This window comes from Cupressus sempervirens, chromosome 7 (assembly GCF_028749045.1).
Source record: "Cupressus sempervirens isolate cs-2001-9-10 chromosome 7, ASM2874904v1, whole genome shotgun sequence".
NCBI classification, from domain to species: domain Eukaryota; kingdom Viridiplantae; phylum Streptophyta; class Pinopsida; order Cupressales; family Cupressaceae; genus Cupressus; species Cupressus sempervirens.
Genome location: NC_143124.1, coordinates 522,255,321 through 522,268,356, shown reverse-complemented (window position 1 = coordinate 522,268,356; position 13,036 = coordinate 522,255,321). Strand labels below are relative to the sequence as shown.

General features: G+C 36.9%; 1 protein-coding gene across 3 annotated transcripts in view; it reads left to right on the top strand.

Annotated features, from left to right (window-relative positions):
• LOC149547820 (3-isopropylmalate dehydrogenase 2, chloroplastic-like) overlaps positions 1 to 10,420 on the top strand; it is a 146,828-nt gene extending 136,408 nt beyond the window's left edge. For all 3 annotated transcript variants that reach the window (XM_089791860.1, XM_089791857.1, XM_089791858.1), the window contains exons 11-13: positions 9,261 to 9,413; positions 9,524 to 9,643; positions 9,928 to 10,420. In XM_089791860.1, the coding sequence (XP_089647986.1) occupies positions 9,261 to 9,413; positions 9,524 to 9,604 (234 nt within the window). In that variant the 3' untranslated portion in view covers positions 9,605 to 9,643; positions 9,928 to 10,420. The remainder of the gene's footprint in view (positions 1 to 9,260; positions 9,414 to 9,523; positions 9,644 to 9,927) is intronic.
• Positions 10,421 to 13,036: the final 2,616 nt, after the last annotated feature.

Here is a 13,036-nt window from a genome sequence, read left to right as displayed (position 1 = left end):
GTCTGGAGCAGGGGAGACAAGTCTCCGGTAACACTGGTTTGAATTAATCATGTCAGAACATATAAAATGTTTCAAATGCACATAAGCATCATCATTTTAGAGCAGAAGAAATATATCATAAGTTTTTTATTCGGTTTCGCAGACAGATTCGAGCAATTTTTTTTTTCACTTGGATTTGTGGGTGGGTTTGCGAGTATATATATATATATATATATACAAAAAATAAGAGAAGCATGTATAATTATAAAACTAAGTCATTTCATAGTATGAATATATGTTGCCCGATCATTTCATCAATGCCAAAGATAAACATTAAATACTTGCTCATTAATCTATGTTCATGATTGTAAAGAAAATCATACGTTAAATTACTCAATTGTAAAATGAAATTTTAAAACATAGACTAGTTCACAAGTTTGAAACATAATGATAAATGACAAATGTTTAATAGTTTATTAATGATCAATGATCATAATATCAAATGCCCTTCAAGTGTCAAATGGGTCATCAAAAAATGAGGGATCAATGGCTTCATCCTTGTCAACAACTATATGTAGATCTTCATCATTGGAACTCAATCCGGTTCTACTAGCCCCAAATGCTACTATATCCTCCTCCTCAACATCTAGCAAGGTAATTCTAGCTAGATCTTGGATGATGATATCCAAGTTAGTAGACTCGTGTAATACATCTTACAACTTCTCTAGCCCCTTTTTGTATTTTGAATCCTTGGGTGACAGGAGGCGCAGGTTGTTGTGAACATATAGCAAGTCCTCTGCTTTCTTGGAACCCAACCGATTATGCTTCACTGAGTGAATAAAGGAGTATGTACTCCAATTCCGCTCAATAGTAGAAGAGCTCGCAACCTAGAGAGTCAACCAATAGAATTTAAAAAATAAATAGAAATTGTAATACAATAAGTATTTAAGAGTGCTAATTATACAAGCTAAGTGGCTGTCGAAAAAGGAAAAAAAAACTTTAAAACTTGTGATAGGATCTTAATGGCAAGAGGTTTTAGGTACATATAATGTTGCCCATGTAAGTATCACCATCCAATGACATCCATTCCACTTTGGTCATTGATTGTATCAGGGTCTGCATTTTTTTTTGAGACAAACAATGCAAACTCTCTCCTAACATTCGATGCCATCTTAGGATCACTAAAGAGCTTGCTCAATGCCTTCTTATACCCACTAGCAACCTCAAGATCTCTGTATGGTGGCACTCTACCAGGAATAGAAAGTATCTTACTGCTATAATACCTGGGAGAAAGTGCATATGCCAGGAGGTGTAAAGGCATAGTCATCTTGTTCCAGCAATGTAGAACAATTGCCTCCACCTTTTTGTACAAGGTGTCCTCAGGATTGTGCTTTGCTATGAATGACCTTGGATGTCAAATGATGTTCATGTAAGTTATCTTGATGTATGGCTAATTAAAATTCAAAATCAAAATCTCAAAATAAACAAGGAGAAAGTATTGTATAGAATTTAAACTTTACCATTTTCACTCTCTCTAGCATGAGTCCATGACATTATATATGCCCCCCAAACAAGGCTCATTAGTGTTGGCAAACCAAAGCATAGACATGATGGGCTTAGAGAATTCTAATACACAATCCACCCTACTCTACCAATCATCATCCAAGATCATTGCCTTTACCATTTGGGACAATGCATCTTTTACCCTCATAAATCGTCTAGGGACGATTGTGTAAAGAAAACCTTGTTTCAACAACCTATTACCATGTTAATTGTAAGTTAATAATACATTTCAAATATGTAAACATCACAAAATACATTTTATTTAATTATGTAAAGTATGACACAAAATCATAAATGAAACTAAATAAAATTTAAAATTTACCTTCAATAATTCCAAGTGGAAGAAAGTTTTGAAAATTGTTTGTGACATATGGTGGCCCATTCAATTTGGGTGACAATTGCTTTCATCACCAAGCTCAAGGAGTTGATGGTGCATGGTGTCCAAAAGATATGATCATATTGTGCTTCTACCAAAGCACCCACAACCTGCAAACTTTTGCATTGTTCGTTATTACTTGGACACCATTGTCAACTCCCACATACTCTATGGATTCAATGAGAATTTGGGCAATAAAATCTGCATCCGTTACTTGTCCTTCACAATCAACCGCCTTAAAAAATATTGCCCCCTTCGGGGAGACAACAATAACATTTATTAATGGACAAAGTCTTTCCATCCATTAGAGACAATACTCACCCCTTTTTGGACCAAGAATCTCTTATTGGTTTAAGGAGGGTTTCTACATTCTTTCTCTCACTATGCAAGATGGTGGTTCTCAACCTTTGGGCCTTAGTAACCACGAGGTGCTTCATTTATTGCTTCCACCATCTCTCTCCAATAAGGTGATCTCACTAGATTGAATGGAAGACCATTCACAAAGAGGCAATGCCTAACCTTTATGTCAACAATTTCTCTCAATTCACTTTGAAATGCCCTATCTAATGGGCTTCGCTTGCGACTAGTGGATTGAAGTGTTTCTACTTCATCCGTAGAAGGGGTAGGTATAGGAAGGAATGTTGTCCAGTGGTTGTTTGAGAGGGTAGTGGTTGTGGTTTGTGGTTTGTTCTTTCTTGTTTTTCTTTTAATATGGCTGCTCTTTGAGCAGCCAACAACCCCTTCTTATCTCCATCTATGCCCTCACACATAGTGATCCCTTTACCCCCAGGGCCTATTAAATGATGTTCAACTCGATAATAGGAGCTTATATATTGGGTTTTGCAAAAAATGCATTTCCACATATACCCCCTAGGGCATTGTTCATTTCTTGTTGTATACTTCCACAAAGGAGAACTATTATCAATTTTAAATCTTTTGGATCCCTCTCCACCCATTGAACTTTGACTCCTGATTCTTGCAATCTATTAATTTAAAAAAAAAATCAAATTCAAAACTTAAACAAAAACTAGATAAATCTTAGAACAATAAAAAAACTTAAAACAAACTCTCAAAGAAGCAAAAGGAAGTATCAAATGCATGCCTGGAACACTCAACAATGATTATTGGAAGGATTTGAGACTCCACAAATAGTCTCTACAACCTTCTCCTCAAACTTGCAAAATGGGCACACCAAAATGAGAGAGCAAAATGAGAGATTAGATGAGTGAAATGGTTTTTATTAGGATCCTTTTAGGGTTTCCAAAAACAACTATTAAAACATGCATTCTTTAAGTGTTTTTTAAACATTTTATTGGCTCTCCTACCACGGATCTTTCCTAGGCCTAGATTCACCCAGGTTTGCGGCGGGTCCAAATTTTGGATTGCGGGTCCATCAAGGTTCACGTGGGTTCGCGCAAGGTTTGGATTTCAGACTGTGGGTTGGCCCACATGGACTTAGACGAATCCACAGTCCGAAATTTGGACCCTACCAGGACTCGTAGTGGACCTAGGCTCGAATTCGGAGCCAGATCCAGCCTCTAGGGGCCAAACTCGATAATGTAGAATGTTTTGATTGCCAAAAAGCATTGTGCGCAAGGAAGATTATTCTTTAGAAGATAGAATATCATTATCATATGGTTTGCTTGTCTAGATTGAGTGTTTTGCAGAATAGCCGTTTCATATTTTGCTGAAAATAATTTTGAGAAGGGAAGATTGCATTGGATGATATTTTGATTGTCCTCTATCATTGAATTTTTATATGAATTCTACATAAGTATTCAGTGGTTTGAATAAAAGTTTACATTTATAAGTTTTGAAAGGATGTTCTGTTGTTTATATAAAAAGACACAATGGAGGAGGTTAGGTGGTAGTTGTCAGATATGGTTGAAATCAGTTATAACTTCTTTGTTGATGCCTAGTTGATGCCTTCTATTTATGCAAGCTTTCATTTGATTGATGAGAGGTGTGAGTGGGTGGACTATGTGAAGATTGGGTGTGCAAGGCCTTTATATGTCTAAAATAAGTTGCTGAATTGTGGGACTTTTTTGGGTGTTTCCAAGCATGAAACATAACGGAATCTAATTCTGAGACGAATCTCATGTGGGTACGCATCTGGGATTTGTGTTTTTAAATGCCAAAATGTTTTGTGATTCTTGTTTGATCTTTTAGATATTTTTAAGACTTAGATTGCTGATTAGCAAACTTTGAACTTATCTGTCATGAGAGTCTGGCTTGATCTTTTTGATAAAGAAACCTAAATTTAAATTAGAATGATATATTTCAAAATTTGAAATTCGTAATAGTTTTTTTTAGCATATGTATATGTATATGACATTTTAAACTTAATTCTATCTTTAAGCTACACACACACATGCATACATACATACATACATACATACACATTTACGTACCCAGGGGACGTGTCCCCACCTGAAAAGCAAAGGTTTCCAAGACTGGGACGTCCCTAGTTAGGCAAAACATGTAGGAGACGTCCCTGGTACTTGGGGACTTTTGGGAGAAAAAAAGGGGACCAGCCATCTTCGGTATAAAAAGGGGACGTCCAAAAGTCCCCCGACTGTACGGGGGATGGCCAGCTGTCCCTTTTTTTATAAAGCTAAGAAAAATTTAAACCAAAAAACTTTATTTTGTTTGTCCCTACTTGGTTGTCTAGTGGGCCCCGCCCCTCCAAATGCCTTAAAAGGTAAAAAACGACCACATTGTGGTTTTGACATTTGTTTGGTTTTGTCTGAAGTTGGAATATGTTGCAGCTTGTTGTATTTTTCATTTTGCAAGAAGAGGAGGTAATTTTTTTGCTTCCATGGTGTAGAGGCAGAATAGGAGTAGCAATCTGCTTCATTTTTCTATATTTTGTTTTCTATGTTGAACTTGAACATGATAATGAACTTTATGGCAACCCTGTAGCCTTTGGGCATATTAAGATTTCCAAATTTTTATGATAATTTTTAGTGCTAAACTTAAATTTAAGTATTTTTGTAACGCAGTGCAAGGCAGGAGAATCCCCAAAGGAGATGTCCTAGCAGCCAGCTATACAACCATGCAGCGGAAACATAATAACAAGAAGCAACAATGCAAGATCTGATACCAAATCATAATAATATATTCATAAAATATAACTGATTACATGCAATGTGTCGAGTTGTAAGGCCTTCCCGGTTACGGCCAGATACTAAGCAAGTAATAGTTCTGCAAGATCTCTCAAGATCCAATCCTACACCCTAGCTAGTCCAGATCCACACTCTGGTAGAAACCTCCAAGGAAGATCTCAACTTGTGCTCACAAGCCCACCAAGCAATCTCCTTATTTTCCAAGCCGCAGCTACTAGCCCTTCTCCAAATTCGCTCCTCCAAGCTCCACTTCTCCACAATGGATGATTTAATGCCTAAAGACTTTCCCACAACCCCTACTTATACCAATCTAAGCCACAGGTCGGCCCAGAACACAAATTAAATACAAATACATAAATTAAATGCCAAAGTCGGCCTCCTACAACAATTAAATTCTCAAAATCGATGTCTTAGTAAAATTGCAATATCTCCTAGCTCCGAATGAATTAGAACTTGAGCTTCAAACCATAGTTAGAAATCTAGGCCCTCTTTCATCCCTGAAATTTTCATCCTCTAACTCATTTTAGAAAATTAGATACACATTCTACAACAGGAACTAAATTCCTAAGCAAAGCCGAGCTCCTCTCAGACCATGCCAAGTAACCAAAGACCATGCCGAGTCCCAGTATATGCCGAGCACCAAATTCCTTCGTCAACTGAGTACCAGTCCAAGCATCCACCAAAGCAACTACAGAGCCTCCTCCCATGAACTTCAAAGTAGCCACCGAGCAAAACCAAGATGGTCCTGCATGAGACTCCCCAGGTAAATAGAAAAGTGTGTCCCACACTTTGATGCCCAAAGAAAGAGCAACAACCAACTTAATCTTCACCAAAGGCTTCCACTCCAACAGGGATAAGAAAACCAATCTGCACATCATCCACATCCACATCATTCTATCAAACACTAGAATCTCAACCATCCAATCAGCATGCTCACTTCCAGGAACAAACTGAACATAATGCTTCAACATCAAATCCTCATCCACAACAACAATTAGTGAATCCACACCAGCAGCAACGAACTCCATATCAGCCACAAAATCCACATCAGTAGCAACATGAAGATCTCCATCAACACATGCCAAACTCTCAACACTAGCAATCTCATTGCTTACAACAAGATGCTCTGCAACACACAACTCACCACCAACAGCAACCAGATCATCCATGACCAAGTGCTCTGCAATTTCCATGTCAGACTCATCCAACTGATCATGAAAACCAATGTCCATCCCAGCATCAACAAGGTTAGGAATATCTTCAGCAACAACTTCTAGCTGTTCTACAGGTTCTGTATCAGACTCCACAAACTGATCAACAAAACCAAACTCTGCCACCTTGACCTTCTTAGCTTGATCAGCCAATCTAGCATCCAACTAAGAAAACATCTTAGAAAAATTCCTCTCCACTATATCATGGAGTTTTGCAATCATATCAGGGTCCAATCCTCTCAGAGCCATCTCCCAAGATCTTCAAAAACCCTTTGCAACAAATTCTTCCCACGCTCCTTGTGACAACCTTGAGTTGTTTGCAAGTTAGATCACAACCTGCCACCTTGCATGAACAATCAGGAACCACATCACAAGTCTAGGACCACAGATTTGCAATCCAAAAATTCTCTACGATCGTGCCTCAACAAGATCAAACTTCCATCTTCGCATCCACAATTTGCATGTCCTCCCAAGGTCTTGGTGTAAACAACCTCAACTTCGGTGATCTGTCTACACACTCAGGAACAACCTTCGCTCTGATACCACTTGATGCAGTGCAAGGCAAGAGAATCCCCAAAGGAGATGTCCTAGCCACCTGCTATACAACCATGCAGCGGAAACATAATAATAGGAAGCAACAATGCAAGATTTGATACCAAATCATAATAATATATTCATAAAATATAACTGATTACATGCAATGTGTTGGGCTGTAAGGCCTTCCCAGTTACGGCCAAATACAAAGCAAGTAATAGTTCTGCAAGATCCCTCAAGATCCAATCCCACACCCTAGCTAGTCCAGATCCACACTCTGGTAGAAACCTCCAAGGAAGATCTCAACTTGTGCTCGCAATCCCACCAAGCAATCTCCTTGTTTTCCAAGCTGCAACTACTAGCCCTTCTCCAAATTCGCTCCTCCAAGCTCCTCCACTTCTCCACAATGGATGATTTAATGCCTAAAGACTTTCCCACAACCCCTACTTATACCAATCTAAGCCACAGGTCGGCCCAGAACACAAATTAAATACAAATACATAAATTAAATGCCAAAGTTGGCCTCCTACAACAATTAAATTCCCAAAATCGATGTCTTAGTAAAATTGCAATATCTCCTAGCTCCAAATGAATTAGAACTCGAGCTTCGAACCGTAGTTAGAAATCTAGGCCCTCTTTCATCCCTGAAATTTTTATCCTCTAACTCATTTTAGAAAATTAGATACACGTCCTACAACAGGAACTAAATTCCTAAGCAAAGCCGAGCTCCTCTCAGACCATGCCGAGTAACCAAAGACCTTGTCGAGTCCCAGTGTATGCCGAGCACCAAATTCCTTCTTCAACTGAGTACCAGTCCAAGCATCCACCAAAGCAACTACAGAGCCTCCTCCCATGAACTTCAAAGTAGCCACTGAGCAAAACCAAGATGCTCCTGCATCATTTTGTTCACATATTGATATGCATATTGACAATTAAGTACTCAAATCGGTTATTATTTCCTAGATGGCATTCAAATGGTGAATGTTAAGGTTCTATATTGTTTAAATGACATGCATTATGCTTAGTTTCATAAGAATAACATGTATATTTGCAAATTTCAATGTATATTTAAAAATTTTCTTATATATATAGTCGTCCCTATTTGCTGCCCCCCCCCCCCCCCCCGGTGCCCAAAATCGCCAAACACATTTGCCATCCGGGAAACTTGGGGGAACATAGATACACATATACATACATACATTTTTATGATTGTACCCAACCCCCTTCAAAACTTTCTGCCGTACCAGCATTTTGTACCCACATACCCGTACCCATCCCCGTTCCCATTCCCAATTTGGCAACTTAGTGTCTAATGTATTTTGAAAAGGAAACTCTGCTGTGTGAAGAAGAATGCAATATTTTAAAAAAAACACTGAATATTTGTATGAAGTAGATCAGATGTTCTGAGTACTACATTTTCTGTGGATTGAAGATTGATATTTTCCTAAAAGGAGGTAATTCACTCAAAAGTGTGCGATATATCAGTGACGACATTTCTCTTGAATTTGTTTTAGCAGTGATCTGTGGAGTTATTTCTCAAATTTGTTCCAACAGCAAAATCTGGATTTTCAAGTCTATTCTAAAAACTATAGACAAGTGCGTTTCAGATAACAGAGAGGAGTTACACTTGCAGATTTATTCGTTCTGTCTATATTCAGTCTGCAAAGGAATATTTGGAGTTATTTTTGATAAATCTGAAATCCACATAAAGTGTATATGTCTGTCCACTCATTTTTTAAGGAGAAATTTCAGAATTTGTCATCAGTTGTAATTATTGATTGTAATATCCATAGAGTTGGTTGTCTGAGAATTTTGAGTGAGTGCTCAGGTCATTTGTGAATTTGGATAAGCTGGTGCTCATGCAAGGAATATGATGATTCCTTGGGTTGGTGCCCTAAAAGCTTGTGAATTCTTCAGTCATGATGCTGGAATAGGACAGTAGATCCTAGCAGCATTTCTCACCGTGGTTTCACCATTCTTGAGTTTTCACATAAAATCTTGTGCGTAGTTTCTTCTGTGGTTGCATTGCTTTTAAATTCAGTTTCATTTATTTTTCATATTTTAGTCTTAAGATTGACAAGTCTAAATTTCATTAAGATCTAGAAAGTTTGTACCTACTACTGAAGTCTGATTCACTCCCCCCTCTCAGTAGTAGAATTATGCTGTTCAGTTTTTTCTGTCCAAATCATGAAACTGCATATCAACAGAATTATCTGGTTAATTATTTTTGAATGTTTAGTTGCTGGTTTGACTTTTATCATATAAATTTAGTCTTTAAATGAAGGACACAATGGCTGCCTAGATTTATTTGCATCAGCTTGTATCAGTTAAGAGGAAAAACCTTTTTGTATTACAAATATTTGACTTTACCATTGCAGTATAAGTTGTTAGATTAGCCGCTTTTATTGTTTATGTTAGTATCTGAAACTAAGAGTTCCCTAATATTTTTGATATTGTTAATAAAATTTGCAGGACAAAGCAAATCCTTTAGCTATGGTTCTAAGTGTAGCAATGCTTTTGAAATATGGGCTTGGTGAAGAAGATGCAGCCAATCGCATCAACACTGCAGTTCTAGCAACTTTGGATAAAGGGTTTCGAACTGCAGACTTGATGTCTCCCGGACAGGTCTGTACAAAGGTGTTTCCTTTCGTTGAGAATGTTGATATCTATTTGAATCTGAGGCAGGGGAAAGTTGGAAAATCTTAATGCTTCTTATTTATTTATTTTTCTACCAGACACTTGTAGGATGTGCCAGAATGGGTGAGGAAGTGCTCAATGCATTGGATTTGCTTAGCCCAGCTGCTGTATTGTCCTGAATGAATGGCATCTTACATTCACTAAGACACACAATACGGGTATGAGGAAACCAATTTGAGATAGGTTTTGAGAGTATTAATAAGATATGGGTGTATTATATTTAAATACAAGCAAGTGGAGATGTGGGGATGGGTATATGATAGGGCTCCCATCACAGAACTCAAGTTTCCTAGTGACTAAATTTTTATTAAAAGGTATAAGGCATTTATTAGATGTTGCACTTAATATTCTCCATGGTTTGAATTTTCCTTTTCTATTCGAATACGAGGATACAGTTTGAAGTTTAGAAAGCCTAATTTTTTTACTATGGTATCTTTTGCAGTTGCAATTTTGGTTAGAACATGGCAAATAATTAAACTTGTTGGTTCTGCTAGTGAGATGGTCTCATTGAACGATTGGTCCATAACGCAAAAGTTCCTTTTGTGAAGGTGATCCAGAAGATAGTTCATCCCTTGGGAAAAAGACTTTTAGATCAGCCATCAGATTAATTTTGTTCACATTCACAAGAAACTTTCGTTGTCTAAGTGTGAAACTGTTTCAATTGTAGTATTCTTTTGCTTAAGAGAACGTGATGAAAGTGCAGTGTGTACAAACATCTAATGATTCTTCTGAGGACTTCGTTTCTGACAAAAAAAGGGTTGATGAAACCCCAATTATTTCACTTCAAATTGATATCTCTAGCATGAATTGTAATGGAGGCATGTAATATTAAGTTGAATGAAGTTTTTCTTATTGTTGAACTAAACACGATTAATCTTATATGTAAAGTTGCTAAGGTTGACAATATTATTCCTGGTTTGCCTTTGAATTTTCAAGGCTGATGTTGCATTCTGTCAAATGCTAAACTTTTTGAGTTCACCAGGAAATTATTCCAAAATAAGGTAGTGTATATTCAAGGCTTTGTCTCTGATCTTGAAATTTTCAAATGACAAGCAGCTACAAGGATTTTTTTGTACCTGTGGAATAAGAATATGCGAAGTGTGTAGATGGATACCCCATATCTAGTTCTCTGTGTGAAAGGAAAAAACATACATTATGTGCACAAAATTAAGAAAAATGTTCTTTACTTTTCAAGGATAGAATAATTGTCCAAGATCTCGCTACTTGTGATACACATGCTTCACCTTGAATAATAAGGAGTTTCTTACCAGGACAGATAGTTAATAAGATTTGTGGGATGAAAGTCTGAATGCTGTGGATGTCTAGTCTTTGAGCATTTATTTAATTTTTAAAAGATTAGGATATAAAGTAAATTGAAAAAGTTGTATAGCTTTTTAATGTTTTTAATAAAACCGTTGTTGCCAATTCCAAGTAAGAGGTTGCCATTGAGAAATTCCTTAAGACTCCTCATTTAGAAATTTAGTTTGTATATATGGAGGACTGGGAAAGTGTGGTAAATTTGAACTTCATCCCATGAAAAGGCTTTCTATCTAAAATTGTGTTTTAATTGCAATTTGTTTCTAGATTTGATTGTGGAAGTTCTTTTGCATCAACGTTTGGATCGTGATCATTGAGTGTCATCTGAAATGTTGATGCAAAAATACTTAACAATCAAATTCAGAAACAATTTGCAACTGATTTCATGGATTGTGAAAATCTACTTGCTCTTAAAACGTGTTTTGTTCTGAGATTTGTCTATTTCAGATGTTCCAGGGGTTCTTTTTTGGGATTAGCTCATATAATTCAAGGATGTCACTTTAATTGTCATTCTGTTGGTATGATAAATAGGAATACAGCTCAGGATATAATCCATGTGAAATGAGCTTAAATAAAATTAGTTATCATATTATACCACATTTAATTGTGCATGCAGAACACCGGAATGCTTCTTTCTGAGGAGCCTCAGCTCTCAATTGTTCTAGGCAGTATCAGTGTCTTGGCAGAAAGCTCCTGTCCTTCTAGATTAGAAATGTAGGCAGCATGGACCCTCTTATCTAAATGACCTACCTCTATGACTAAACAGCCTTTAACCTTTGGAAGTGCCAAATTGAATAGTACTGTTAATGAAGATTTGAAAACGAAAGTTTGAAAGTGGTACAACTATTTCTGAAGAGTTGTTATGACCCTCTTATCTAAATGTCCTACCTCTATGACTAAACAGCCTTTAACCTTTGGAAGTTCCAAATTGAATAGTACTGTTAATGAAGATTTGAAAACAAAAGTTCGAAAGTGGTACAACTATTTCTGAAGAGTTGTTATGACCATGGATGCTTTACTGCAAAGGAAACCTCCTAAATGATGGCTTCCCTGCTGACGCTTATCAATGCTTTAGGGGTATTGCTAGCTATTCTGGAAAGCCATTAAACTTAACCAACCAAATTTATCCTAATTTGTTGAACAATGGGGCTTGGATAGTCTATATGACACAGGCATGTTATATTTTGTTCCAAGAAGGCTTTCTCTGTAGCTGGAATGTTTTTTTTGATGCACAACGGCTTTATAAATTAGCCCCTCAAACAATCTGGAATATCTTGGTATAAAGCATTTTAATTTGGATTGTTTGGAAATTCATACTCTTGTTTATTTCTACATTTGAATTATATTAGTTGAAAGGGTATAAATTAGTAATCAAACCTTAGTATGCGACAGGTATGTCCAAGAGGTATGGAAGGTCAAGCAAGCAAGATTCTGGCCTTTCAATGGCATACATTTGTGCAATACATGGGGACTTCTCTCTCTCCCTCTCTCCCTCCTTCCCTCCCTCCCTCTCCAAACTCCCATTCCTCTCCCTCTATATTCATCTCTATCTTTGTTTTCCTCTCCCGCTCAATATCTAGACACATTTCCCTTCCTCTATCCATCCACCTCTCTCCATCACACCGTTCCTACATCCATCTCTCCATCTCTACCTCTCTTTATATATCACTTCCTATCCCTATCTTTATATCTCTCCCCCTCTATATATCACTTCCTATAATCTATATGTGTATCTTCTATGTCTCGCTCTTTGTCTATCTCTCCCTCTAGTCCTTACGATATCCTTTGTCTTCTTAATCTCAATCTTCATCTCTATCCTTCTCTATCCTCTTACTGTCTCTCTTGCTCTTCCATAGAGACCTCTTTCTAGTGCTATATCTCCCTCTAGATCTCTTCCTCTCCATATTACAAACATAATATGACCTTGTTGGTAAACAATTTAAATAACAAATCATAAAATTAGATCTATATTATTATTTTCTATATTTCTATAAATTAAATTTAGAAACAATATCAAGAAAGAGCCTACAACACAATGGTGAATTATGAGCCTCTTATCCAAAAGGTCTTGGGTTCAAGTCTAATATAGCTTAATAAATAATAATAATTAGTCACAACACATAATAATTAATATCTTGGCTTCGACATCTTACCAATAAAAATAAAATGAAAATTTAGATACAATATCAAATATTTCTATATGTTTCCTTTATCTACTTAAGGTGAAAATTTAG